General features: G+C 33.0%; 2 protein-coding genes across 2 annotated transcripts; one reads left to right on the plus strand and one right to left on the minus strand.

The window, feature by feature from the left end:
* LOC105962891 (protein DOG1-like 4) lies at positions 1-1,409 on the minus strand. The gene has a single exon (XM_012987235.2). It carries the CDS (start codon positions 1,295-1,297, stop codon positions 542-544), a length of 756 nt encoding a protein of 251 aa, XP_012842689.2. The 5' UTR covers positions 1,298-1,409; the 3' UTR covers positions 1-541.
* An 11,427-nt stretch (positions 1,410-12,836) lies between these two features.
* On the plus strand, positions 12,837-15,049 carry LOC105955848 (uncharacterized). The gene is made up of 2 exons (XM_012979649.2): positions 12,837-13,920; positions 14,016-15,049. The coding sequence occupies exons 1-2, from the start codon at positions 12,837-12,839 to the stop codon at positions 15,047-15,049; spliced, it is 2,118 nt and encodes a 705-aa protein (XP_012835103.2).
* Positions 15,050-24,353: the final 9,304 nt, after the last annotated feature.

A 24,353-nucleotide genomic window follows, 5' to 3' on the forward strand; every position in this document is an offset into this window, starting at 1 on the left:
CAGAAAATGGATTTCCATGAACCGACACTTGGACAAATTAAGGAATACAAATTACCCATTTATCCATCCACAAAGTAATTTTGGGGTATAACATTGAGATGAGATTCACGGTCTCTATCGCTACAAAGATTTGAAATTAAGGCTGCTCATAAAAAGACAGAGAGAGAGATTGGTGAGAGCCCCCAATACTGATGGAAAAGGGATAGAACCGTGTGCCAGACGGTCAATATAATTTTGAGAGGGGGCGATACACAATATGTGGTGGCGATAGGATCGAAAGGTCAAATTTTGAGAAAAATGAAGGGTTTCAATTTTTGACGAATATCCTTTGGGAGATGGAAGGGAGTTTGTTTAGGGGTTTGTTTGCTCAAAATATATTTTATTTTTGCATTTATTAATTGGAAACGATAGCATTTATAAGAAAAATGCTATACCTATTAAAAGACATTTTTATTGTAGTGGCAAGAACTACTCTGCTCTGCATCAGGACTTTAATTTGTTGATGCATGCCTAGATACGTACTACGTACTAGCTGGGTAGATCATTTATTAGCAGTGGTGGTGGCCGCCTGGCTAGCTTCGTCACGTTTCTTCCCCCAGTCATGCATCCTGAGGTGGAGCTCCGCCGCAGCAATAAGGAAGTAAACACCCTGAATAGGAGTCAGAATAAGGATCAAGTCTTTAAGCGTGTTGAGCCTCAAGTCATCAGCCATCTGCAGAATCCCAATCAGCCCCTTCTCCTTTGGTGCCAGAGCCCCATCAACTAGCCCCTGATGATGAACATGTCGAGAGTGATCAGTCAACTCGACCATCGAAGAGTCGGCCATTGTCTCCTGCAGCTTAGCCAGCTTCTCGGTTATCATCTTCTCCTTCCATAAAGTAGTCTTGTGCAACTTGTCCACGCGCTCCATCTGACCGTGCGAGAGCTCGCCTGTGTCTTTGTTGTGGAGGCCGCATTTGGAGTAGAGTAGGTGGAAGGCCATGGTGGGCCGCCACCCCCCCACCCACATGTACGCTTTCTCTAGGCTGCTCCTCCACGACGGCCTGAACATTGACAAAATGTCCTTCTTTGCCCACATTGATTTCGTCTTGTAGTAATGCTCGTAGTGCTGGACCACCAGTGGAATCAGCACGCTGGCCTCGGAGGCGGAGGCCGAGGCCGCGGAGACAAGTTCTTGGAGATGGTGGTTTTGCTCCACCATCCAGGAGTCGAAGAACATGTGGAAGGACACGTGTTCTCCGACCCCGTTTCTGGTAGCATGCGCCGTATGTGTGATGCCGTTGGCCAAATTCGACATGATCGGGTGGGAGTGGGAGTGGGAGTGGGGGTCTCTTTTTTGTTTTCTTTGTTTTTTTTTTCTTTCTTTTCCTTTAGTGTCAAATTAGTGTGTGTGTGTGTGTTAAACTCAACTCTCTTCTGATGTATATATATAGAGTGATTAATTAGTGATATTATTATACATAAATTTAGGTATGTTCATTTTCCGGTTTGTGGCGTTTGATACATGTATCTCAATCAAGTTGTCGGTTAGAGAGGATTCTAGGGACTTGCCTTGTGCTCTGTCTCACTGTGGTTTGGCGCGTGGGGGCCGGGTGGGATATCATAACTATTATACTTTTATCAAATAACTCAAACAACCCTCAAAATATCCAAATCATTCACTTTACTCCTTATTTATATAATCATGCTCGTCTATAGGAATTCAAATATGCAACAAATTATGGGTCTTTTCTTTTTTTTTTTTCCTTTGATTTTCGCACTTTGAAAAAGAAAACAAACATCATCTTGTGTTGGAAAAATTCAAACTGTCACAATAAAATGGAAAAGAAAAGTGCTGAGCAAAAAAAGAAAAACATAATAAATTAACATAATTTGGACACAATTATAATAATTATTTTATTATTTTTTTATGTTTAAATAACATAGTGAATTACGATAGTGAAAGCAAAAAGTCAGAAGACCGTGTAAAATGGTCGGAACAAAACAACTTGGTGTTATAATCTTAAAAAAAAAACATCACGGATCAGATATAAAATATTAAACTATAAATTAAGGTTAATATACTAATTTAAAGCCATCCCCATCCATGAGGGGTGTGGGCGGGTGAGGGAGGGGGTATGCTATGCCTTATGAGTCCACTTAAGAGTTACATACACAATTTATATTATTATGTGTAGATTTACGGTTTAAAATTACATAGGTGTATTTCACTAGGTGTAGGTTCTACAAAACCGTATACTATATATAAACCTGATTAAATGAAACATTTTATATATTCTAAATTTTATAGATCATCACCGTTATTATTATAAATTTGTAGATATCCTTGTTATGTTTTGTACTATTGTATCCTTATTGTTTTCTATTATTTTATTAATTGTTGTTAAATTCATGATTTTTATTTAAATAATAAAAATAATAACTTTAATACACAAAAAAATCTCGGAAAAAAATACAATTTTCAGATAGTCATGATGTTGGGAAATAGAGAATTTACCGGTAAATAATTCCTTTAGAGCATGCTTGGTATGCATGAATGAGTTCGAAATGGAACGTGCATTCCCAAGCTCATTCCAAAACACATATTTTGTATGTTTTGAGTGTTGGGATTAGCCATTCCTATAGCAATCAATAGTCATTCCTTCACCTCCCCATGTGATATTAGTTATTCTCTACTATTTCAATAAATTTTGGGTACAATTGAAGGTTTAACCTAAAATATTTAGTTTAACATGAAACCCACCCATCATTAATTAATTTTTTTTAAATAATAAATTAATATTATTAGTAAAAAAATTATATATTTTTTATTTATCTCTATTTTAATGTTCAAAAAATCTAAAACAAAATAAAATATATTTCTTAATAATAAAAAAAATATTTATTTATTGATCTTAGGATAGTGTTATAATTATCAAGGAATGAACTTATATTTTTTTTTTAATATTATAATTATAAATTTAATAATACCGAAAAAATTGAAGATGAATACCAAGAAAAACATATCTGGCTTCATACTCAACCAAGCAATAATTATTTTATAAAAATAAAATTATATTGATGAGAATGCAATCTCCATACCATTCCAATTCTAGCTTATTCCATTCCTCAACTTATTCCATTTTACCGTATTCTATGCTGTCATACCATGCATGCCCTTGGGGTGCATTTTTTTATTTTTTTTTCTTTTGAGTAAATTCAGTTCATTACAAGGGAACAAGGGGAGGGGGACTCGAACCCTAGACCTTTACTCTATTGATAGATACTATGTACCAACTGATCTCCTAATGAGGGTTAGTTCCTTAGGGTGCATATGGATAGAATGATTGAAACAATAGATTCCAATTGTTTATCAAAATGGGACAACAATTGCAAAAAAAATTAAGAAACAACGGTAGTTTACATTTTCATTGTAAGAATGTATCATTAGATCAATTTAATGGATCCTAATAGAAATGATTATATATTCCAACTATGTAGTTATTCAAGAATATCAATAATTCACAAATCAAGATATATAGTTCACTTCATACTTTATAGTATAGATAGACACAACAATTAGTTAGTAATTATAGTAAATCATATAATTAAATAATTAAGTAATAACAATTAAAGCACTACTCGAGCGAAACAAATATTCGACATGCATGCATTATATATAATTTTACATAAAAAAGAAAGAAAGAAAAAAAAAATGTTAGTACATATATACTACAGAGTAAAAGAACATAAAATCTGACCTGAAGTCCAATGATATTGATATAGAAGCATCGATCTTGAAGGTAAATCTTGAGCTCAACACCCCTATTCAAGTATTTAAAATTAATAAATCAAAATATTGCATGCGTAATATAATTAATTAGTATAATTAAGAATTGTTACAACTTATAATTGTAATAAGGTTAAAGAATATTAATTATACCTGGTGGCCGGCCGGCACAGATTCTCCGATCGGGACACAATATTCGAATCTCCAAATAATTCTTCGATTTGAGATTTTGACCAATTAAATATCTCAAAATAAATCGTATTTCCAAATCATCAGATCTATATATATACTTTGCATATTTAATTTCGAACTGAAGAAACCTTCAAATTTTTTTTTTTCTGTGACGAAATTATGATAATTATTAATTCTAATGTAGAAAAAAATAGGTCTGTTTTTCATTTATATAGAGTACTAATTAATCACATATATATGCCTACAGAATTGGGTTTACAATGAAAGAAGAAAAAACAAGCTAAGGGTTTAGGATATTTTTGTTTGTGTCTCGCTCTAATCGCCTATCTCCTACGAAACAATTATTTTCCAAAACAAATTAAACAAAATAAAACAAAAACAGCTACGTGTTTGCATGTGTGATAGCCAAGTGTCAACCCTTAATGGTAACAAGTGTAAACAAGTGTCATTTGCGTTTGGGGGTATGATTCATGTCTATCTGATTAATTCGGTAACTGGTGTACATGCATGTATCCAATTTCCCTGCAGCTTTATTTTTAATAATGCAGCCCTATTTTATTTTCTCTTTTTTGGCCATGTTTAATTTGCTGCCGGAGCGCAATTCGTTGATTGCAGCAGCAGATTCTTTATCGGCCGCTATTCTTGACAATCTTACGGCATTCCCTAATTTCAGCTACGTCATCAAAGCTCTGTGGCGCAACTCTTGACAAAGTCCTTTAATTTTTGTTTTTATACACATTTTTGCAATGTTTTCAGAACCGGAACCGGACCGGCTATAGAACCGGACGACCAATTGGGTCATGGTTTATAGGGTCGAACCGGTTCAATCGGGTTTTTGATTTTTTTTAATATGTCATTATTTTATTAATTTTAATTTTAAAAAATATTATTTCCTTTATATTTTTAATCTCTCACTTATTATTTTCACTTTTATCTACTTCACCTCATTTTTTTATTATATGTTATTGCGTATAATCTATATTTTTTCATTTTTTATTCTTCAAATCCTGCAATCGGCCACCTCTATTCGATCACCCATGATCTTATCCGACAATCCTTCGACCACTCATGACTAGATCCGACCACCCACTCCTAAGTCTGTAAAGGTTCGCTCAAATCTAACCACAAATAACCAACTCAACGGTGATTCGAGACATTTTGGCCAAAAATCGGGTTCCTTGACTGACTCGTTGGTTCTCGGGTTTTACCCGGTCGAACCGGATTTCGGTCATTTAACCCCGATTTTCGATTTTTCCGGTTTTAGATGTCAGACCAGACCGCTTTATTGCCGGGTCACGGTCGAACCGGTCTGACCGGCCGGTTCGGTCCGGTTCTAACAACATTGCATTTTTACACAAAACATTAAAAATATTTAATTTTTTTGCTCCCTATGTTTTTTTTTCTTCTCTATTCTTTTATTATGATTTTCTTTTTTCTTTTTTTTTTCTATTTGTTATTACAGTATAAAATAATACTACTAAAATTTATATTTTTTTACTAAAAATTTATAAATATGGGTTTGTCTAGGGTGAAATCCTAGCAACACAGCTTATATGAAATATCCCTCTTAAATTGTGTCACGTGTCCCAGCAACACAATTGATTTTTTTAATAATTTGTGTATCTTATTACAAATATTTAATATTTAAAAATATAAATAATAAATTTTATACGAAATGTCTTTTGTACCCTTTGTATTTTTATAAATTTTTAATATATTTATTTGCTGAATTTGTAAAATCAATTATACCATTATTCGTAAACATCATTAAACCACCGGTCCAAAAATGTATCCTAAAGGATTCAAACTTATAACCACTTCAAGCATGCGAGAATACTTACCATTGCGACACAACACATGTGCATTTCTCTCTCTTCTTCTTGGGCTGCGTGCACGACTCCGCCCTCACACTCCATTAGCGCGGCTACACGTCGCGCAGCTCCTCCCTCACATGGAGGTCGCGCGGCTCGCCTGGACGGCTCCGCAGCCGCCGCATCCACAAGCCCTAATCGTGTATCGATCAACCGAACGCACAGTTTTTTCCTCCAAAGCAATTTTTTTTCTGGAACTCGATCCAATCACCTTCCCCACTGTTCCAAAAGTCATCTTGTTCTCCGATACCGGATTTCGCAATATAATTCGCAACTGTTTCTCCTTCCCCACTTTGCTCATATAAAATAATTTTATCTGACGAATCTCTCAACCAGGAGATATATTCTATTCTACCACAACATATACAAGAAAAATAAATTAAAGACATAAAAAAAGAGAGATTGATTACTTACCATAATTATTCAACACAAAACATATAAATTTCTCCAACGAGTTGAAATAGACGAACGATTTCAAAGTACAATCTACTCTCGACACGATCTGAGACCTTTTTCAACTTAGTTCCCACACCGAATCGAGAGTGGGGGCTTAATGATATACATATTGGACCAGTCCAATAGACCTACGATTTGATTATCTACTGGGGCACAAGCCCAATTCAGAAGTTATTACTACAAAAGCCCAATCACATTCAAATAAGATTTGGGCCCAATAAATAGAACTTAATTCATTAAATTAAGGTACATTACTTTTATTCAGGCAACCCAATCGTTATATTCCCCTCGATTATTTCACGATCTAAATATCTAACTTAAGCATCGGAGGGGTTTCCGCCGGATCAACCCCCGGCTTAGTTCACGTTTATTTTCCACGCAGGAATCTCCAAATTATTAAGGTGTCTCAAAGCTACCAAGCACGTGATCAGTGACCCGATTCATATCCTTGAATATATTTATTTTAGGTGATTATTACACATCATCACGCATCTATATCACAACTCTACAATGTATAATAATTATAAAACTTATATAAGTAATATTAAATAAACTCCTAATTCTCATATAATTATTATTATATATTAAAAATCCAATATTAATAAATCTATATATAATAGATTTTAAAAATCTAAGGAAATGCGAATCAACTCATGTAATTTAAAAAATGAATTTCGAAAGAATTTGAAGTTTGAATTGAATGGTAATTCGTAAAATCGTAAATCGTAAGATTTGAATCAATTAAGCTCATGTGTTTTCAATTCGAAAATAATATTCAAAGATTTGAAACGATTAAGATCAAGTTATTTCAATTCGTATACAATATTCAACTATTTGAATCGGTTAAACTCAACAATTTACAATAACGTATTCATCGAAGTAACTATGTATAGTTAAAGTTTAGTATTTTTTTTTATTGAATATTATCATAAAAGAATAAAATTTAATTTGTAAAAATCGTAAGATTTAATCGATTCAAATATTATGGTTGGATTAAATCTTACGATTTACGATTTGATTCTTACAATTTTTACGAATTAAAATTATTTTTGTTTTTTTATTAAAATTGAATTAAAAGGATGTTAGACTTTAATTATAAATAGTTAACTCGATTAATAAGTTCTTGTCAATGGTTGATCTTAACCGATTCAAATCTTTGAAACATACATACAAATTGAACGGACTTGAGCTTAATCGATTCAAGTCTAAAGATAAAGTTCAAAAATAAAAATACATTCCATCAACATATTTAAAAATTATATTGTTTTATCAAAATAAAATACTTTACGAAAAAAAATCATTCAGCTATTACGTTATCAAGTTATCTGAAAATTCATTTTTCTTCTAAATATTTTCACCTAATATTTTACAAACAGTGACATAAAAGATCCACAATCGAATAATTTAGTGATAAAAGATTATTTTTTTTATTTTTCTTTTGTAAGATAATGTAGTTTTTTTAAAATAATCCGGTGTAATTTTTATTTTTTCGCACTTTGTCCGCTCGAAATTAGGTTTGAGGTTCAAGAAAACAACAATTTTTTTTATTTTGTACCCCAAAAAGAAAAACACCAATGAAAAATAAAATTGCCTTTATTATTCAACTGAGGGTGTATAGTGAATGATTTATTGTGTTTTGAGGGTGCAAAGTGCTATTATTATTTTTCGAGGGTGCAAAGTGCCAAAATGGTATATTTCAAGGGTGCAAAGTGGAATTAAGCCCTAATACTAATAATAAAACTAATACTAATACTAATATTTATATTGATAATAATACTAATACTAAGAATAAGAATAATATTGATAGTAATACTAATAATAATATTGATACTTACATTGATAATGATAGTTATATTGATACTAATACTAATACTAATACTAATAATAATATTGATACTTACATTGATAATGATAGTTATATTTTGATAATGATAGTTATATTGATACTAATACTAATACTAATACTAATACTAATACTAATACTAATACTAATACTAATACTAATACTAATACTAATACTAAGACTGCTATTGATACTAATACTAATAATAATATTGATACTTATAGTGATACGAATAGTGATATTGATACCAATAGTAATACTCATACTAATTATTAAGACTAATACTGATACTAATAACAATAATAATTTTGATACTGATACTAATACTTATACTCATACTGATACTCATAGTAATATTATATTAATACTAATATTAATACTGATACTGATATTGACATTAATATTGATACTCATAGCAATATTAATATTAATACTAATACTTATACTAATACTAATACTAATATTGATATTGATACTGATACTAATATCGATACTCATACTGATACTCGTAGTAATATTAATACTAATATTGATACTCATATTGATACTCATATTAATACTCATACTCATACTTATACTCACAATCATACTGATACTCATACTAATACTGATACTAATATTGATATTGATATTGATATTGATACTGATACTGATACTGATACTGATACTGATAATGATACTAATATCGATACTGATACTGATATTTACTTGATACTGATACTCATACTGATACTGATACTGATATTGATACAAATGATGATACTGATACTGATACTCATACTCATACTGATACTGATACTGATATTGATACAAATGTTGATACTGATACTGATGCTAATACTGATACTGATACGGATACGAATACTGAGACTGAAACTGAGACTGAGACTGATACTGATACTGATACTGATATTGATACTGATAATGATACTGATATTGATATTGATATTGATACTGATACCGATACCAATACCGATACTGATGCCGATACTAATGCCGATACTGATAATGATACCGATACTAATATTGATATTAATACTGATATTTAGACTAATATTAATATTAATATTAATACTAATATTAATACTAATACTAAAACTAATATTAATACTAATACTAAAAACTAATATTAATACTAATACTATTACTAATACTATTATTAATCCTAATATTAATACTAATACTAATACTAATATTAATACTATTTCTAATACTAATATGTTAATATTGTTAATGATAATGCTAATGTACATATTCTAATGCTAATACTAATTTTAATGTTAATGTTAATCAGGATATGTCGCTTATGCTGATTATAATTGTAATACTAATATAATCCAAATCCTTATCTTATTCCTAATCCTATTCATAATACTAATCATGATTCTAATCCTAAACCTATTTCTAACATTAATTATAATCCTAATAATTTTACTACTAATAATACTTATGCTATGCTAATGTTAATTCTAACTATAATTCTAACCATATTAATCCTAATTTTAATGCTAATCATAACCATAAAACTAATACATGTCACTAATTGTAGTACAAATCAATAATCATAATCTTAATTATAATTCTAATAATAATATTAATCATAATCCTAATATTAATTATAATACTATATTAATCCGAATCCTAATCCTAGTATTAATACTAATACTAATTCAAAGAATATTAATTATAATCCCAATTCTAATGCTAATACTAATCACAATCCTAATTATAATTTTGCATCAATGTTTTTGCAATTATCTATTATTTTGTATCAAAAAAAAATTCTATTCAATCTCGCAACTTTTATATCAAATTCCTTATGTGTGGTACCTGAAACATCAAGAAAAACATATTAAAATATATTAGAAATTAATATTTAATTATATTATCAAACTGACATTAATATTATTTAAAATAATATAAGGGTTTAAGCAAACGTTAAGACGTAATAACGATAATCGTTGTTAATAGGATAAATTACGAAAATCCTCATGAACTAAGGCTAAATTACGGAAATCAACCCCACCTATCGGTAATTACCAAAATCCCCCAGATGTTTGTTTATGTCTTACACGACCCCCTTATAGTGTGATTTTTTACGGAATCTTTTTTATTCCACGTAATATCCCAAAAATTGTGGATTCTACCCTTGATGACATGACATTTCTTTTATCTTTTACTTTTTAAATACAAAAATTACCCTTAGGGGAGGTATAGTAATACTAAAAAGTTGTGAAAAAGTTATTTAAGAAAAATAAATATTTCGTGTAAAGTCCCCCTCAGGGTAATTTTTGTCTTTAAAAAGTACCATAAACAAATGTCGCGTGCATGGTAGAATCTGCATTTTTGGGGGAATATTCCATGTAATAAAAAAAAATCCGTGAAAAATCATACCGTAAGGGGGTCGATGTAAGAGGAAAACAAACTTCAGGGAGATTTTGGTAATTACGAATATAATATTAATTAGTAAAAAAGATAAATGTATAATATCAAATGATTTATTCTGCAATATTTTTTTTATATAAATCCAAGTTTATGAATTAAAATACAAAATTTTCGTAACACCGTCAATCATACAATTATAATAAGTGAAGATTTTAAATAGAATTTAAATAAATTTAAATTAAATTAATTACTATTAAAATTAAATTAAAAAATAGAAACTATTTAGAGTTTCCAAGAAAGTTGATATATTCAGTGCATTTTATAAATGGTATGATATAAATATATAATAAAATAATTAAATATCTTTTTAATTTGGAAAATGGTGACATGTTTTTTGATGATTTATTTTCACCAATCAATTTGCCACGTGGGATGAAATTGAATACATGTCGCCAATTGAAATTGACAAATGTCGATCAATTAGGTGTGGAATTCAACTTTTATATATTATATAGATTATATTATCAAACTGACATTAAAATTATTTAAAATAATATAAGGGTATAAGCAAACGTTAAGACGTGAAAATAACGATAATCGTTGTTAATAGGATAAATTACGAAAATCCACATGAACTTAGGCTAAATTACGGAAATCACCCCCACTTATCGATAATTACCATAATCCACCAGATGCTTGTTTATGTCTTACACGACCCCCTTATGGTGTGATTTTTTACGGAATCTTTTTTATTCCACGTAATATCCCAAAAATTGGGGATTCTACCCTTGCAAACATGACATTTCTTTTATCTTACTTTTTAAATGCAAAAATTACCCTTAGGGGAGGTAATAGTAATACTAAAAAGTCGTGAAAATGTTATTTAAGAAGAATAAATATTTCGTGTAAAATCCCCCTTAGGGTAATTTTTGTCTTTAAAAAGTACCATAAACAAATTTCGTGTGCATGGTAGAATCTGCATTTTTCGGGGAATATTCCACGTAATAAAAAAAATCCGTGAAAAATCATACCGTAAGGGGGTCGATGTAAGAAGAAAACAAACATCAGGGAGATTTTGGTAATTACGAATATAATATTAAATTAGTAAAAAAGATAAACATATTCTCTGGTCATGTTCATGTAAAATGTATAATATCAAATGATTTATTCTGCAATATTTGTTTTATGTAAATCCAAGTTTATGAATTAAAATACAAAATTTTCGTAACACCGTCAATCATACAATTATAATAAGTGATGATTTTAAATAGAATTTAAATAAATTTAAATTAAATTAATTACTATTAAAATTAAATTAAAAAATAGAAACTATTTAGAGTTTCCAAGAAAGTTGATATATTTAGTGCATTTTATATAGGGGAAATGTGGGATAACCCCCTACTTTTGAAAATATATATGTGGAGGCCCAATGTTTTTTTCTCCCTAAGGCAAAAGCCCAGATTCTGAACTTAATTAGGTAGACCCCCCTGAGGACATAGGATATGACTATTTTACCCTTATTTTCTGTTTTTTTGGGCAAGGAAATTTCCCAACTGTAGAGAAGGAAGCAGCAGCTTATTTTTCTCCCTCCTCCCGGCCGTGTTTTTCACGGTGATTTCTCTCTCGCGCTTTCTCCATCTCAATCGCTTCCTTATACGATTGGGTAGGGTTTCGGATTTTTGGGCGTTTTTAGCGTGATTTGCGATCGTGGTTCAGCTTTCACCATCTCAATCGCCTTAAGGTTCGTTTTTTAATTTTTTTTGCAGAGATTTCATGGCTCGTTTTTGTTTATGATCATGATGTGCGGCTGGGTGTTCGTTGATTTTTGAATTGTGATTATGCATTTTCCTGTGTTTTTGTACAGTATGGGGTTTTTATTCGTCAATTGTGTTTGTGTTTATGCATTTCGATATTACATTGTTTTTTGATTTTTTTAGAGATTTGTAATTATATATACCATAGTAGTCATGTTTAGCATCGTAGACCTGTTGCATATACAGAATTGTGTCGGTTTGATTTTTTCAGAATTTTGTATTTGATATATACCAGAGTAGTCATGTTTAGTATCATACACCTGTTATATACCAGAGTAGTCATGTTTAGCATCATACACCTGTTTTATATTAGAGTAGTCATATACAGAATTGCTTTTTTGAATTTTTTTGTGTATATTTTTTGATTTGTATTGGTATACACAAGAGTAGTCATGTTTAGCATCATAGATCTGGTGCATGTCAGGGTAGTTAAATATATGTTACAGTAGTCATATACAGTACTTTTTGTTTACAGGGCCAGAATGTCTACAAATATTGTACTAATAATGAGGTTTGGAGAATTATTTGGTGTGAGAAAATGTGTTACTTCCTTTGGATTTCAAGAGTTGGTTGGATACGTAAGGGCCAAATGGGGCTCGTTGCACCAGAACACCATGTCTCTCACGTATACGGTTGTTGGTCATGGGGAGGGTGTGTTGTGTGATGATGACGATGTGTTTTACATGCTGTCATTAGCGCGCGATATGTCTCTTGATCGTGTTGAAGTGAGTGTTAAACAAAGAGAGGGAGTTGTTCCTGATGTGGTATCAAGTGTATCATGTTTGTCTAATCGCGCACAGCTGCATGACGAGGTTGCGTTCGAATTTGGTCAAGGTAGTGGAATCAATCACGTGCAAAATGCTGGAATGTGTGGTCAAACTCAGTTGATGAGTGCTAACTGGGCTGATTTGATCAAGGATGTTGGTCAAGTTTTTCGTGGAGGTGCTGTGGAGTTTAGGAAAGCTTTATGCATGTATTCGGTGGAAACTGGATTTGAGTTTACATACGTTAAGAATGAGCGTGTACGTGTCACAGCTGAATGCAGACACAGGACAGTAAAGAAATGTATGTGGAGGATACACGCATCAGTTGAGAAGGCCAATGGTTATTTTTATATAAAGAAATTTGAGAAGCATCACACTTGTGGATCTTCTTTTGGGTCGTCAAGGCAGAATAGAATGACGTCTGACATTATTGCTAGTATGATAGTTAATTTGGTACGAGCGAAGCCAGACATGGTTGCTAATGATGTTGTTGTGGATATGAAGCTGAATTATGGAGTCGACATTAGCTATTATGTGGCTTGGAGGTCTGTCACGGCAGGGAAGCAACATGTTTTTGGTGATGATACTAGTTCATACTCACACTTACCGTCGTACTTCGAAGAACTTGGTCGTACCAATCCGGATAGCGTTTACAATCTTGACATCGATGCAGATACGATGAAGTTTCGACGTTGTTTTTTTTCTTTTGGTGCATGCTTGTCGGGTTTTAAGTCATGTCGACCGTCACTCTCCCTGGATGGAACATTTCTGCACAACAAACACAAGGGCATTTTGTTAACTGCAATTGGGCAAGATGGTCATAATAGTAAGTTTCTGTACCTTTTAATGTGATTATGACTATATATGACTATATATGACTATATATTACTAAGGCTGTTGTTGTTTCCTTTTTTTACACAGAATTGTACCCAGTTGCATTTGGCATAGTTAGTGAAGAATCTGATAGCAATTGGGCTTACTTTCTTACTCATTTGAGGGTTTGCATTGGCACGGATCGTGTGGTGACATTTTTCTCGGATCGCAATCACGGTATTTTGGATGGGGTGAAAAATATATTCCCTGATTGTCTTCATATATACTGCTTGTATCACTTGCAATTAAATTTGTCAAGTAAATGTAGAGGTTGTCCATCTGGTTTTCGAAAGAAGATGGCTCATTTGTTTAATGCTTGTGCCTACGCTCCTACGAAATCTGAGTTTGATGTGCATATAAAGGAGTTTATAGAAACTGGAGGTACAAGGATTAGAAATTTTCTTGCAGACCTTCCGTATAACAACTGGACTTGTGCACATTTTGAGGGGAATAGATATGGGCAGATGGCATCTAGTGTTGCAGAATCGTGGAATATGAAGATTGGCGGCATTCGTGGCCTGCCTATAACAGATGTGGTTGATGGTCTTAGGAGTATTATGATGGTGGAAATGTGTGTAAGGGCAGAGGAGGCTGCGGTTATGTCAACTGTACTTTGCACTCCCATTCAGGGTGCTGTTAATAAACTAGTACATGACAGTAGAGTTTTGACAACAAAGAGGGCATCGGAGTACATTTACGAGGTGCTTAGTACTCCAACAGCTGTTGTTGACATTCGCAACAGGTCGTGCACGTGTAGAGCGTGGCAAGTCAACGGTCTGCCGTGTATACATGCTGCGTGTGTTCTGTTCCATAACAATAATGATGGTTATGCATATGTTGACTACTATTACACGGTTGAGTGTTATAAAACCACGTATTCGCACAATATTTATCCATTTGTCAAGCCAGATTTTGATGGTGATTTGCCTTTGGTTGGACCTCCAGATTATCATATTCGGCGTGGCAGGCCGAAGGTGAAGAGAATTCCTTCGAGAGGTGAGAAGGTTAAGAGGAAGATAAAATGCAGCTCATGCAACCGTATGGGCAATCACAACAAGAAAACGTGCAGGAGGCCTGAATGAGACTTGAGTGGAAGAGAATTGTATTTCAATTTCTTTTTTTCTTTTTCTACCGCCTTGAATTTGTGTGGAACATAGGTTGTGAATTTTTTTCTTGAGTTTCCAAGTACATGATCTGTTTTTTCGAGTAATGAATTTCGCTATTACTGATACATGTAAGTACAGTTTTCTGTGTTTGGATTTTAACACCTGCAGTCACTTTAGTCATATGAGTATTTACAACTACGGGGTCTTAAATAGTCATATGAATATGTGACTATAGGTGACTATGTAGTCACAGGTAGTCATATTGTCATCTGACCTAAAAATACAAATTATTAATAAGTAGTCATTGATAGTCATACGACTTTGTGACTATAGGTGACTACGTAGTCACAGATAGTCATACGACTATGTGACTATAGGTGACTACATAGTCACAGATAGTCATATTGTAATCTGACCAAAATATGTAGATCATAAACAAGTAGTCAACGATAGTCATAAGACAATGTGACTATACGTGACTATGTAGTCATATGTAGTCATATATAGTCACAATGTTAACTACAAAATAGTCATATAAACGTACAACTACATAAGATTCTGTCTTGGTGCAAATAGTTTTACAGAAATAAAAGCTTCAATTAATAGGACTAATAATTGTCTAATTAATCTTGTAGTTGAGCAATGATTCAACAACGGACCTCCTCATGCAATCGACACCGGTCTCAGCGTCGTTGGTAACCAGTGGAATTTGGCGGAATGTGTTCCTTATAACAAACAGGACAAAAATACCACAATCCCTTGAATCATCTGCTTGTTGGGGTGAGTCATTTACCTCAAGCAGCGGTGCGTTTATGGGAATGGCGGAGATGTTAAACTTCCTTGCTGTGTTTTCGACATACATTTTCTGTGTACATGAATGAATTAGATATTTGTTTATTAAATAAGTAGTTGCTGGAAATAAATATTCAGTAGTTGTTTACCATGTCGGTGGCGTCAATCAGGTATGGGTCCTTAAGACCTTTGCGAGGATGTAATGAGTTGTAGAAACGCCACTCATTTGAATTTCTGTCCAATATTAACAGTGTCCAGTGGTTAGCCCCGGTTTGAGGATTACCGTCGGAGTGTAATGGGAAGATGAGGTATCTATGTTTGCTAACTTCTGCTGGTATGCGGAATGTTTTATTTTTGGACTGCCTCAACGATGTCTGTTAGAACTACTGATTAGTTACCACGGGAAAACATATACTTCTTTTCTATAAAAACAATTACAAATATATTATCGACTTTGTACCAGTAGCATGCTGGTGAACGTCATGCTTGTTCCCTTAAGCGACTCATAATCGCTACCTTCAAACAACCCTGCAGATTGCTGATGTCCCAATATCTCGCAGTAAGCATCTATAACCTGTGATTGTACAGTGTTATTAAATTTGTGTACATAACGTGAGCAGGATAGGTTGTACAGTGTTATTAAATTTGTTTTTACCTCGCCGGAAATATCTTCCTTTCTGAGGATGATAAAGATGTCAGCCATCCGAACATGAATATTGCCATCTGGATTCTTCCACACTGTTCTACTGCATTTATAAACATTTTTTGAAGTATGAATAAGACATGTGATTGTGAAGTCATGGATAGTCATGGGTAGTCATATGACTATATGACTACTGTTGACTACATATATGAATAGTCATATAGAACTAGTCACTAATAGTCATATAGTCATATGACTATATATGACTGTATGAAGTAGTATAATATTTTCATATAGATGACTGGATATATGACTGTAGTTAGAGTTTACTTACTTCCCATGCACTATTTCATCTGCCATTGTGTTTATTATGGCCTTGTCTCTCGCACTCATGCCGATGTATGGGTTGTATTTTTTGTATCTGAAATCCCTACGTGCTTTCTTGGTGCTACGTGGTGTGACTTCATGTTTTTTTGACCTTGTACGCTTTCCCACTGCAGATTTTGGGTCCTTTAGCTTGGCCTCGATATCTTCCTCACATATCTCAAAGTCGCTGTCCGAATGTATTGGTGGGCGCTCATCAAGTGCCTTTGCATATTCTGCACAATTAGCTTCCAACTCGGCTATCTTTTCATCCCTTTCTCTAATTTTATCAAGATGAGTTTTTTCAGCTGATTTTAGGAGGGTGATTTCAGCTTCCAAGAAGATTTTGGCTGCTGTGTGCTCAGGCATGTTTGTGAGTGAGATATTTTCTGCTTCAAACTCTTGTGTCAGTGAAAAAGGTTTTTCGGGTTGTACAGTTGTTGTAGCATTTGTCAACTCTTCAAGACGTTTGATGAGGGATTCATTCTCTGCCTTCAGTTCTGCATTCTCTTTGATTTTTTGTTGCAACTCACTCTGGTTCGGCTGTGTTTGGGTCAAGATATTGAAAGATGGCCCATCATCATTGCTAAGCGCGACCTCGTCCTGTAGTTTTGCAAGTTGAAGAGCGACATGTGCCTTTTCGTCAACAAGTACCTGCTTGTCGTTTTTTAACATGACTATCTCCATTTGAAGTTCTTCTACGACAGCTTGCAGTTTCGACACTTGGGCCTCCTGTTCTGCCTTTTGTTTTGCTTCTACCTCCAACAGCCTCTTGAGTTCATCTGACGACTGCTTCTTTTTGTACCAGTTTTTGATTGGGACATTCTCTTCAGAATCAGAAGGAGTGGCAGAATGAACACTAGCATTGCTGTTGTTGTTATCGTTGTTTTGTTCATCGTTTGCATCGTTGCTGATATCGTCCAGGACCAAGTTTCCATCTAAGATTTGTTGTTCTTGCTCTGTTGGGATCAGCGGATTCTCGTTGATGAGTTGTGGATCGATATCGTTCATGTCTTTGCTGTTCAATGTAGATGCAAGCTCGGAGATATCCCACCGCCGAAATCTTGGAAAAGCAGAATCAGCCACTGGAGGGACGATTGATACACGCTCACACATCCAATACTGCGTAAATAAACATAAACAATTAGTCATATTTGTGAATGTTTATGACTGCAAGTGACTATAAGTGAATGTACATGACTGCAAGTGACTATAAGTGAATGTACATGACTGCAAGTGACTATAAGTGAATGTACAAGACTATAAGTTACTATAAGTGACTGTACATGACTGTAAGTGACTATAAGTGACTATTCATACTTACCAGCACAAGTGGTATGCAACCACGGACTTTGTCATGTGTGTTTGATGTGTGGATTTGCTTAAACAAGAAATCCGTTATCCCCCTGGCCCAGTTGAAGTCATTTGTTTGGTCGATATCATCGCAGTATTTGAACATCCACCAAGCTACGATTTCAGCTGAAGTGTTGAAAAGGACGGTTGACATAAGGTGTAGGATTATTAATCTGACCACATCTTCAATGTCTTCATCGTCATCGCTATCTATGCACTGGAGAAGCTGGTGTTTCAAAGTTTTTTGGTGGAGCGATGGGTGTGCGGCGAATCTTCGTGCTGCGAGTCCTTGGTGCGGCTTCTTTGACCAGTCAAAAGTCATCCGTGTGTTGCCAGATTGGATGCCAAAGATTAACTTGCAATCTTGTGGCGTGATTGTAATATTTTTGCCTCCTATATGGAATGCCCTTTCTATTTTGCTGTATGACGTCATTATTTTGAAAGTTCCATTCTGTGTGCCTGCGACGTCATCTCTGCTGAGTTTGTGTTTTGCGAACGGTAGAACGAGATGGTAGAATGGGGTACGGCGAAGACATGCATAGTGAGGTGGTCGTAGGTGTATATCTTCGAAGAAGGTCACGATTGATCGCATGTTGGCTCAGTATTGTGTCCATTTTCCCTTCTTATGTGTGTCTATTTGTTCATTTGTTTCAGTACCTGCATAAAGATGTTTATATATATGTTAGGGTGTGAACATGACTGCTAATAAGTATTCTCGAAAACAACACTCACACACAAAACACACATGAGGTAGTAAGCAGGATGTAGTAAGAAGGAATGTGACTGCATATGCAAATATGACTATGCAGTACTACCCATGACAACAACACCAAGACTCAGGAAAAACACACAAAAGCTGAAGTATCTATGTGACTACACATATGGATATGACTATCCAGAACTAGCCATGACAACAACACTCACAACAACAAAAAACAGCACAATTGCTTCAGCAAAGGATGGATGTGACTATATATGAAAACAACACCCACACACAGAAACAGCACAAATGCTGAAGCAGAGGATGGATGTGACTACATATGACTACATATGACTATGCATTACTACCAGTGACAGCAACACCCACAAACAAAAACAACACAAACAAAACAGCATCCATGAATGTGAGCACATATGACAATATGACTACGAAGTACTACCCATGAAAAAAACACCCATACACAAAAATGCACAAAATCTGTGGCATGCATGAATGTAACCACATATGCAAATATGACTACGAATTACTACTAATGGTAACAACAATCAGACACCAAAATTGGATACATGACTACGGTTTTTTTTACAAATTTGAAGTAGTGAGATGGTTGAAGTAGGGTAGTACCTGTTGATAGGTTTTCAGCCTGTGCCATTTTTTCCTTTTGATTACGGCCTGGAAAAAAAAATTTTGAAGGGGGTTTTAGGTACCAACGGAGGGGGAAAACAAAGTATGTTGTTGCATGTAGCCATAAACTTACGTTTTGCCGGTGTCTTCTTCGCCATTGATGGAAGGTGACTACTGTTGGTGGTATACGATTTTGAAGAGCGGAAGTTGACTAGAATTGCGGTTGTTTGGGTTGCTATCGACGAAGATGCCTAGCCTTCCTCGGTTGGGTTGCCGTTTCCGGTGAATCCCCGCAGTGAGAAGATGGGTGCGATTTTGCAGAGAGGAGGTTGATTTTTCCGGTGGTTTTTTTGGTAGGTTTTGATAGTGGAGGGACGGGTGATTTTGGGAATTGATTTTGAAATCTGTGTAATTCCGTATATGGGCTGGGTTTGGGGTTCAGGGGTAATTTCGGGTTTTTTTGGGCCAGGGGTGTATCTCAAAGAAAGATTTTTAGGGGTGGACTTATGCCTATATATTTTACATTCTAGGGGTGTATATCTAATGGACCCTTTTATATATGGTATGATATAAATATATAATAAAATAATTAAATATCTTTTTAATTTGGAAAATGGTGACATGTTTTTTGATGATTTATTTTCACCAATCAATTTGCCACGTGGGATGAAATTGAATACATGTCACCAACTGAAATTGACAAATGTCAATCAATTAGGTGTGGAATTCAACTTTTATATATTATATAGATGTCATGATTTACACCCTAATTTAGCCCAATTTCGTCAATTAACCAATTTTAACCATAATTTCAATTTTGACACGCCACCACCGGAGACCGCCGGTATCCGGCGTTGACTTTTTTTTTGTTTATTTTTTGAAAAACTTTTTTTTCCCTGAAATTTTTTTCCGGACGGTCAACTGCCGTTGACCGCCGGGTCTCCGGCATTGACTTTTTTTTTTTTTTTCTTATAATATTGTTTTTTCCTAAAAAAAAATTTAATTAATATTACTGTCTTGGCTGCTTAATTACTGTGTCCGACAGTTATTTAACTGTCAGAGACAGTAATTTAACTGGTAATTGACTTTTTTTTTCCTTCAAAAATATTTTAATTAATATTACCGTCTTTGCTGCTAAATTACTGTCTCTTGCAGTTATTTAATTGTCGGAGACAGTAATTTAACTGTTAATTGACTTTTTTTTTTAAATATTTTAATTAATATTACTGTATTCGTTGCTAAATTACTGTCTCCAGCAGTTATTTAACTGCCGGAAACAGAAATTTAACTGTTAATTGAATTTTTTATTCTTAAAAAAATATTTTTAATTAATATTACTGTATTCGTTGCTAAATTACTGTCTCCATCAGTTATTTAACTGTCGGAGACAGTAATTTAACTGTTAATTGACTTTTTTATTCTTAATTTTTTTAATTAATATTACTGTATTCGTTGCTAAATTACTGTCTCCAGCAGTTATTTAACTGTCGGAGACAATAATTTAAATGTTAATTGATTTTTTTTCTTAAAAAAATATTTTAATTAATATTACTGCCTTGGCTTCTAAATTATTGTCTCCAACAGTAATTTAACTGTCTTAGACAATAATATTAATAATATTACTGTTCGGAAAATAATATTCATAATATTACTATTCCAAAGAATAATATTACTGTCTGAGACAGTAATTTAGTAGACAAGGAAGTAATATTAATTAAAATATTTTTTCTAAGAAAAAAAATTCAAAAAAAATAAAGTCAACGCCGTAGACCGGCGGTCAACGGTGGTTGACCGGCCGGAAAAAAATTTCAGGAACAAAAAAAGTTTTCAAAAAAAAAAAGGCAACGCCGGAATCTGGCCGGAAATTTTTTTTTCAGAAAAAAAATTATTTTCTGAAATTTTTTTTTTGGGGGTTAATGTGATATATTTGTTTAAATCCGGGATCAATATGTAATATTAAGGAAGTTAGAGCATAATGGATGGAATTGATAAGAATTATATTATGGAGGGTATTTTAAGGTAAAGACATGGGAATGAATTTAATTAATAAACTATTTTTTTTGACCAAAATGCATTTAAGTCCCATGATATGGACTTTTTTGCCATTCGCCCTTTTTTTTATTAATTCCACATTGAGTAATCTTTAAAAGCCCGAAAGCCAAAAAACTCATACAAGCCTAATACAACATCCTAATTTAGTGGCAGCTGAAATTAATATTACATAATACTAGTATTGCTCCCGGTGCGATGCACGGAGTGATATTCCAAAAGTCTAAATAATAATAACTTCAACACATGACATTAAAATGAGCATATTTGAAGAAAATATTAAGAGAAAAGTTATCTATGTTTTAAAGAGGAAAACAAAGTTACAAAGATGTCATTAGCGGTTTCGTAGAAATATAAAAAGTTATATATTTTTTTTAGAAAGACGTCATTGACAAAAAAAAAAAAGGGAATAACAAATAGAGTAAGAAAAAATAATAATTAGAAAAATAAAAATAGTTAAAAAAATGTAAGAGAAATAAAAATTACAACTGAATAACAAAGAATGTTTGAAAAAAATAAAAATAAAGAAATAAGGCAATTCAAAAATTTGAAGGTAAAGAAACTGTGGAAATAAAGAAATTCTGAAAGTAAAACGTGAAAAAGTACTAAAAATCGAGTATTAGTGAAAACACGAAAACTTGAAAGGTGTAGAGACAGCTGAGGAGAACGGCAAGATTCATAGACTCAAGTGTTTGAAATGCTTCTTTGAAGTAAAATTTGTATGGGTTGTCTAACAAAACGTTAACACATTTAAACTAATAAGAAAAAAAGCAATAAATTAGCAAAGTAACGATACATTAGCAAAGTAAAGAGTTGTTGCGTATTGTTCGGGCGAATCTTTGTGTGCGAGACTTTTTATTGTTTTTTTCACAATCGAAATCTTTCAATAGTTCTAGAAATAACAAATTGATTCAGTTGCAGGTCTGAAAATTAAAATCAGAAAAACAATTATAATGTAAAACCCAAAGATTTTAATATCATCGTATCAGAGTAAGAAAAACACATCAAATGTTATATAAACAATAGTTATTCGGACATCGATCATAATATAATTCTGCTTACTATCGAGCATAGTCTAAACTTTTACACAATTTTTCATAGTAACAAAACATAGTTTATGAGTCGTATGCACTTAACACAAAATAAAAATGTTTAAGATTAATAAAACCAAAAATAAATGATTGTATGAAACCACATCGAGGAAACTTATGTTAGAAAACAAATATTAGTAAGAATATTCACAACTCAATAATAAAATAATCATGGAAAATAAAACCACCCGAGAGATAAGTGATGTAGATATCCTATAATATCTAGCAAGTAATAAGAAGTTAATAAGGACAATATTTAAAATTATCGAGCAACACCTGCTTTCATTTTCAGGTATTAGTGAATAGATTTCCAAGAGAGATAACACAATAAAACTCCATAGTAATCCTTTAAACAAAAACATTGTAATTCTTCTCCACAAAAAAAAAAAGCTCTAGAGTTGCTTCATGTTTGTGAAACCGGGGAAAAACAGCAAAAATCATAAAGGTAACTATTTTTAAAAAGCAATATCTGAATGAACAAACTGAGAATTTACAAAACAGCAAACATTTTTTCCTCAATCATCTAAATTCGTAAACATGAAAAACTTACCATAAATATATAAAATATATCTGATAAAACCCCAAAAAAAATGCGCCTAAGAATTCGCCACACCCTCTGTAAAAGAACAAAACTCGGATTATGCAGAGCAATATGATTCGAATGGCAGAGCAAATAAAATAAATTTGAGAATAACTCGCAATACTGTAGGATTTTTCAGAGAGACAGGAGAGGCGAAAATATATTTCCCAACCATCTACCTAAAAAAAAATTGGTGATTCCGTGACCACTTTTAACCCATGATAGGTAAGTTCAAATCTATTCTTCCTTGTTCGCAGTCTAACCGCTCTTCTTGTTGTGGTTCCTCAAAAACTTAGGGTCCATCTCTTTGGTGGAGTTGCTGCAATAGTGTTTTATTAGTCTTGATTTCAACAAAAATTATGTACCTTAAAGCCATAACAAATTATGTTTTTTTTTTAAAAAAAAAAGAGAAGAGAACCATACAACCTTTTCTAACGAAAATATATTAGAACTGAAAAATCAAAATATATGAAATATGAAGGACAAATTTATTAGAATAATTTTCAAAAACCATCTATTTATACTACTGATAAAACACGAACCAAATTTTATCTTCTTAATCATAAAATTCATCATCCAATTCTGATAACGTAGTTCAAAGAATCAAACACAACCCTTAAAACACATTAAAAATGTTAGAAACAAAGATTGAAACTTCTAGAAAACCACCATTTCGGAACAATACTTAAACTATGTGATCTATATATAAAAATTAAAATTAGTAAAACAAAATAGATACCAGCCCATGATGTAGCAAGCAACGCAATAGATGTGCAAATCGTAAGCGCCACTTTATGCCTCTTGAATACATACTGCAAAATAATAAACCACAAAAAAATTGTCCAAACAAATTAATGAAAATAAAATCCAGATAATTAAGTCGACCCAAAACTCATTCTAATTATACATAGACATAATGAAACCAAATTTGTAAGTTTCTCACACACGATCGTATGCATGATTTTCTGGGAAGATGGTTATCATATCGTGTGTGTAGAGGTTAAGAACTATCGTGTTTTTGCTGTAGAGGTTTACACGTTGATTTTATTTATTTTTTCTTCTTC

This window comes from Erythranthe guttata, chromosome 9 (assembly GCF_056151865.1).
Source record: "Erythranthe guttata isolate IM_541 chromosome 9, IM_541, whole genome shotgun sequence".
Taxonomy (NCBI): Eukaryota; Viridiplantae; Streptophyta; class Magnoliopsida; order Lamiales; family Phrymaceae; genus Erythranthe; species Erythranthe guttata.

Coding starts and splice junctions, on each gene's coding strand:
- LOC105962891 (XM_012987235.2), bottom strand. CDS start 1,297: ATGTCGAATTTGGCCAACGGCATCACACATACGGCGCATGCTACCAGA.
- LOC105955848 (XM_012979649.2), top strand. CDS start 12,837: ATGAGGTTTGGAGAATTATTTGGTGTGAGAAAATGTGTTACTTCCTTT. Junction 13,921..14,015: donor TGGGCAAGATGGTCATAATA/GTAAGTTTCTGT, acceptor TTTTTTACACAG/AATTGTACCCAGTTGCATTT.